General features: G+C 57.1%; 1 protein-coding gene across 1 annotated transcript; it reads left to right on the top strand.

Moving 5' to 3' along the window:
* Positions 1-14: 14 nt before the first annotated feature.
* CTSH (cathepsin H) lies at positions 15-5,843 on the top strand. The gene is made up of 12 exons (XM_015873394.2): positions 15-147; positions 261-292; positions 398-503; positions 642-712; positions 798-902; positions 1,010-1,096; positions 1,645-1,700; positions 2,476-2,557; positions 2,646-2,714; positions 3,148-3,254; positions 4,643-4,768; positions 5,371-5,843. Exons 1-12 carry the CDS (start codon positions 75-77, stop codon positions 5,444-5,446), a joined length of 990 nt encoding a protein of 329 aa, XP_015728880.1. The 5' UTR covers positions 15-74; the 3' UTR covers positions 5,447-5,843.
* The last annotated feature ends 210 nt before the right edge of the window (positions 5,844-6,053 follow it).

Raw genomic sequence — 6,053 nt, 5'->3', positions numbered from 1 at the left:
CGTCCCGCCCCGGGGCAGCTCAGCTCAGCCCGGCACGGCACGGCACGGCACGGCTCGGCACGGCTCGGCACGGCATGGCCTGGCTCCTGCTGCTGGCCGGGGCCGCGCTCCTGGCGCCCGCCGCCTCCTCGGAGGTGAGCGCTGAAGGTAAGTGGGCGCGGGGGGGGCCGGGCACGGCTGGGCACGGCTGTGCAGGTCGCGGCTCTACCCGAGCCGTGCGGAGCCGGGAGATCCGCTGACGCCGCGCGCTGTCCCCGCAGAGGAGCAGCTCTTCAAGGCCTGGATGCTGCAGGTAACGCCCGGGGATCCCTGGGGGGCTGCGGGGCCGGGTGTGCGGGCAGAGCCAGGCTCGGGCTGACTCCCCACCCCCTCCCCCCGCTAAATCCTCCCCCCGCAGCACGGGCGGCGCTACGGGCTGGGCGAATACGAGCGGCGGCTGCGGGTCTTCGCGGGCAACAAACGGCGCATCGAGGAGCACAACGCCGGGAACAGCTCGTTCCAGAGTACGGACGGCGGTTCTGCCCCCCGCCAACCCCCTTCTCCTCCCTCCTTCTCCCCCCTCCTTCCTTCTGCTTTCGTTTCGGCCTCGGCCTCCAGTGAACCAAGCATCCTCTTTCGCTCCTTTTCTGGGGGCTTTTTAGTGGCTCTGAACCAGTTTTCTGACATGACTTTCGCCGAGTTCAAGAAGCTGTACCTATGGAGTGAGCCCCAGGTGGGTCCCGGGGGGCGTGGGGCGCTCTGTGAGCCGGGTGCCCCCATCCCTGCTGCAGAACTGCAGCCCCCCGACTCGCCCACAGAACTGCTCGGCCACCAAAGGGAACTTCCTGCGAAGCGACGGGCCGTGCCCGGACACCGTGGACTGGAGGAAGAAGGGGAATTTCGTGACGCCGGTGAAGAACCAGGTGAGCGATGGGGACGGGGCGGGCACTGCGGAGCGCCCCAGGGGCCGGGATGTGCGGGGCTGCGGGGCTCCGTGCTGCGGGACAGCTCCCGTCTGGTTCTAACGCAGGGACCCTGCGGGAGCTGCTGGACCTTCTCCACCACCGGGTGCCTGGAGTCGGCCATCGCCATCGCCACCGGAAAGCTGCTCTCTCTGGTAGGAAACAACGGCCCTTCGCTGGGTATCAGTGATGGGGCTGCGGGGCCGGGAGTGCGCTGTGCCCGGGATGTGCCCATCGCCGTCCCAAATGCAGCCCGAGTGCCCCACTGCACCCAGGGCTGAGCACGGTCATCTTTGGGGCAGGACGGGACTGGGGGTGTGGGCTGAAGGTCCTCTGTAGCCGAATAGTTTCCCGAAAGCAGCACCTCGTGATGGCTGTTAAACCCCCGCGGCGTTTGTTCTTCTGGAAGAACCAGAAAGGCAGCGCCCCCCTGTAGGGCTTATCTGAGGGCTGGGTGTGAGCAAACACGTCTGACCTTTGGAAGAGCTGCGGGCAAGGCAACGGCTGAGCGGCAGCGGACGGACCGACAGCCCCGTGGTGGGGCCGCTCCTCTGCTGCCGGGAGCAGACGGGCTTCCTCCAGGAGGGAGATCCCGGGTAGCTGCAGGGTGGGAGCAGCGCTGGGCAGCATCTGTGTGCTGTGCTCTGCATCCCTTGCTCTGAACTGCTGCTATGTATGTGCTGACTCCAAACCTCGTCTGCAGGCGGAGCAGCAACTGGTGGACTGTGCTCAGGCGTTCAACAACCACGGCTGCAGCGGGTAAGTGAGGTGAAGCAGTGCAGAGCAGCAGTGAGCATCCTGTGGTGTGGGCTGTGCTGCCTCCCTTGGGTGCTGAGATGCGCCCAGCCCTTGGGACGTGTTTTGTTTCTCCTGGGCTGAGATGTTCAGGGGAAATAACTTTGGGCTTTGGTTTGTTTGTCATCTTAATTTTGCTCCCTCTGGAGGTCAGAATGACTCACTCAGTCTCCAGCATTTCCCAACTTCTGTTCCCCTTTATGATTTTCATTTCTTTTGATACTCACCTTTTGTAGCGGTATCTCTTGGTACTGCAGTTGCAGTGTGTTTAGTCAGGCTCAAATGCACCCAGGGAGAGCAGGGGGGGTTCTGTGCAATGTGCTGCACGTGGGTCACACGTGTCCTGGGGACCCTTAAGTGGCCCACAGAAACCTGCTTCCCCTCTGGTGATTGCTGCTGGCGTGGCTCAAGAAGCATTGTGAAATCCGAGCATTGTGAAATTGCTGTGACACAAGTGGTCCCAGGGAATGCTCAGAGAGCTGAGCAAAGCTGCTCTTGAAATCATGGAGCTGTTAAGGTTGGAAAAGCTCTCTAAGATCACAAGGTTTTGCTGTGTTCATGTGGGTGCATGGTGGGACCGCGCCAGGAGCCCCAGACGGGGGGCAGAGCAGAGGTTGTGCCTGGGAGACCCAAACTCCCAGCCCCGTGCTCCTGCTCCATGGAGCTCAGTGGGTCGGCTCTGCAGAAGCTGCAGCATTGCTGTGCGGGTCAGTCTGCATTCCAGCTGTCTTGTTTGCAGGGGGCTGCCGAGCCAGGCCTTCGAGTACATCCTGTACAACAAGGGGCTGATGGGTGAGGACACGTACCCGTACCGGGCACAGGTACCCCAGGCAGCGTGGCTGCAGTGCCAGCAGCAGGGCCAGGCACGGGGTGGGCTCTGACAACACTGCTCCCCCTCTGTCTGCACAGAACGGCACCTGCAAGTTCCAGCCAGACAAGGCCATTGCATTTGTCAAGGATGTCATCAACATCACGCAGGTGGGTCCTTGATGTGCACTGCCCACTCGTGTGCTCTGCCAGCTTAGTGGGAGGGTCCAGCTGAGCATGGCCCTGGCTCACGGGTGTCTGTGAGCACCGTCCTGCAGCGGGGCTGCATAGAGCTCCAGCACCTGCAGAGCATGTGGGCAGCTCTGGGTGCCCCAGGGATTGGTCCTGTCCACTGTAAGTCCTGCTGCCCTCTGAAGGCAGCACCCACGGAGTGCTGTATCCAAAGCACAGGTATTAGGGCCTTTGCTTTCACAGAAGGTGCACCTCCAGACCATCAGAAATTCCTGGTTCTTGTATTTCAATGCCCACATGTCCCGGTCTGCAAGCAGGATTAGCCATCCCACTGTGCTGTGACTGCTGCTCTGGTGCATCACCGCAGCTGGGTGTAATGGGGATCAGTGACCCCAGGATGCTCTCCTTGCAGTACGATGAGGCCGGAATGGTGGAAGCTGTGGGGAAGCACAACCCGGTGAGCTTTGCGTTTGAGGTGACGAGTGACTTCATGCACTACAGGAAAGGAGTCTATTCCAAGTGAGTATTCCAGAGCCTGGGACGTGAGGGGAAAGTATAGGGCTGGAATCATGTCTCCATGACTCCATGTCTCCATGTCTCCATGTCTTCATGTCTCCATGTCTCCATTTCTCCTTCTCTCCTGTTGGACATGGGAACCAGACTGTGTTCTTGCATTTCCTTTTACATAGAAAATATGAGCACATTGAACCTTGAAATGCTGATTTAACAAAGGGATGAAAGAGCAGCACAAGGAAGAGGCAGCAATGTGCTTGCTAGCCCAGCTCAGGACAGGGCTGCATTCGGAACTGAGCTCAGCCAGGGGCAGAGTTTGTGGGATGCAGCTGGGCAGGGGGACTTGTCCCAGAGACACAGCAGAGATGGAAGAACAGTTAGAGATGAAGTGGCCTGGTAGGAGTAGGGCTTGAGCATCATGTTACATCTACAGTGCAGGCAAAATGCCACTTAAAAGCAGTTTAGTAAACTTCAGGAAGATTGTAGAAGCTAACGGAGATGGAAGAGATTTCTATCAAGAGGGAAAAAATGCACGTTTGGAGAGAACTAGAAAAATACTTCAGAGTAATGGATGCTCAGTTTTGTAGAACTGCAGGAAAATTAAACTAAGAGTTTGAGCATGAGTGATCTGCCCCAGGGAGCTGCAAGGGGGAGAGCAGGCAGCACTGAGAATTCAAGTGGCTTTGCTGCTGCAATAAACAGTGATCTCAGTGTTATCTGCTGGCAACAGGCAGGTGGAGAGTATGAAAGCAGGGAGACGGTCCAACCTCCAGTAAATGGTGTGCCAGCCGTTTCAGCCCGTATTCCACAGACCAGCTATTAACAGGTTAACGTAAACCTGTAGTGGTGGCTGTTGATCTGCAACTTGAAAATGTGTGAAAAAAGCATTTCTGGAGGTGGGAGCTTGTATCTTCCATTGTCGTACTTGGTATCAGGGCTGCAGTTTTCATCAAGTGCAATATGAAAGCTGGAAAACTAAGGGAAACGTGAAGTTGGATTGAGGAAACTGCTATTGCTTGTGCAACACGTAAAAGAGCGCCCCTGAACTCCGGGCAGAAGAAACCATTCCTGAGTGCAACAATAACTGTTTTTCACTGGAAACATTCCTTTGTTTATTTTGTTCACTGCGGCTCGGTCTTGTGTGACAGTGTTGTTGTTAGCTCAGAGCAAAAGGCCAGACCAGGTGCTCAGCCCACACAGCCAACACCTGGACTTGCTGTGCAGCTGAGTGAGAAAGTCGAGCTGCATCTCCTTTTCACTCCTGCCTACTCTCTGTAATTGGAAGTTCAAAGTATCCATTGATTCTTTTTGCAGTTGGAGTGCAGTCACAAAGGCTGGCTAATCCACGATTAATTATAGGCTAGTTTTTCATCTGCATTGCTTTCCTTTTGCAGCCCACGATGTGAGCACACTCCTGACAAAGTGAACCACGCTGTCCTGGCTGTTGGATATGGAGAAGAGGATGGGCTTCCGTACTGGATTGTTAAGAACTCTTGGGGCTCTCTGTGGGGCATGGATGGGTAAGGAAATCCTAATTCTGCTGGACCCTTCCCACTATCTGGTAAAAGAACACTGTGGATGTGGGCTCCCACCAGCCTCCAGGTCTCCCCAGAGCTGAAATTTCACAGCTGTGTCATAGTTGGTGGAGGGCAGGTAAAGCAGCTGAGCCTTGGCTATGAAGGAGACCTGGTACTAAAAGCCACTCTGGAGATGCTGCTTGTGCCACATCAGCTTCCAGGACGGCTCCAGGGGTGGCAGAGCTGCTGGTGGGAGCTACACAGCAGTGTGGTGCCCCTGCAGTCAGTACACAGCCAGAGCACTGCTTGTGCTGCGAGCTGTCACTCAGCCCTGTGCTGTATTTCCAGCTGTGAGGGAAATTGTCCTCAGCTTCTGGCTTGGAAGGCAGGGGGCAGCTTTCTCTTGTGGCCCATTGGAGCCAGCAGCTCAGTGACATCTATTTGCCCCTTGCAGCAGCATGGGAAAGGAGCTCACAGGACAGCAGTGACACACATCAACAGCAGTGACACACATCAACAGCAGTGACACACATGGGCATCACGCCTGCAGCCTGCAGGGGGAGGAGCAAGGGAAGCTCGCTCATAGCGCTCATTTCTCCTTTTAGGTACTTCCTCATTGAACGGGGCAAGAACATGTGCGGTCTGGCTGCTTGTGCATCTTACCCAGTGCCTCTGGTGTGAGAGCGGGCAGAGGAGGGAGAACGACTGATGCTACATGGAATAAATACTGAAATGAAGGTGGGGAGAAGGAAGAAGTGCTGCCGTTCCTGATGCGCAGGAGGATCCATCGGATCGCAGTGATTCTCGGGGCTGCTCCCCGTTACCACAGCCCTGCTCCATAGACCGGCCTGTCCTGCCCCACAGACTGTGTCCAACCACCACACGCACTGCTGTGCCCTCTGAATGTCTCTGCACGCAGTTGTTCGTTTCTCTAGAGGAAGATCCGCGTTGTGATTTTACCTGCCTTCATTTCGCCTTTGTAGCATTTCGTAATAAAAACAAATTGGGCCTTTCAGGTATAGCGGCCCAGTGCTGCAACGGGGCCTCACAGAGCAGAATAAAGCCGCCCTGTCCCGTTCCCCGGCTGACGTTCACTCGCTGTGCAGTGCCGCGCTGCCGCTCCCCTTGCAGGCTCCGCCGAGCGGCGCAGTGTGTGTGTGTGTGATGATGGATGTGTGTGTGTGATGATGGATGTGTGTGTGTGACGATGGCAGCGGTATCCGCCATCTTGTGGCGGCACGGCCCCGCCCGCAGGGGGCGCCCTCCACACGGAAACGGAAGCGCCGTG

This window comes from Coturnix japonica, chromosome 10 (genome assembly GCF_001577835.2).
Source record: "Coturnix japonica isolate 7356 chromosome 10, Coturnix japonica 2.1, whole genome shotgun sequence".
NCBI classification, from domain to species: Eukaryota; Metazoa; Chordata; class Aves; order Galliformes; family Phasianidae; genus Coturnix; species Coturnix japonica.
The sequence above is the reverse complement of the archived record's forward strand: the minus strand, read 5'-3'. Positions and strand labels throughout refer to the sequence as shown.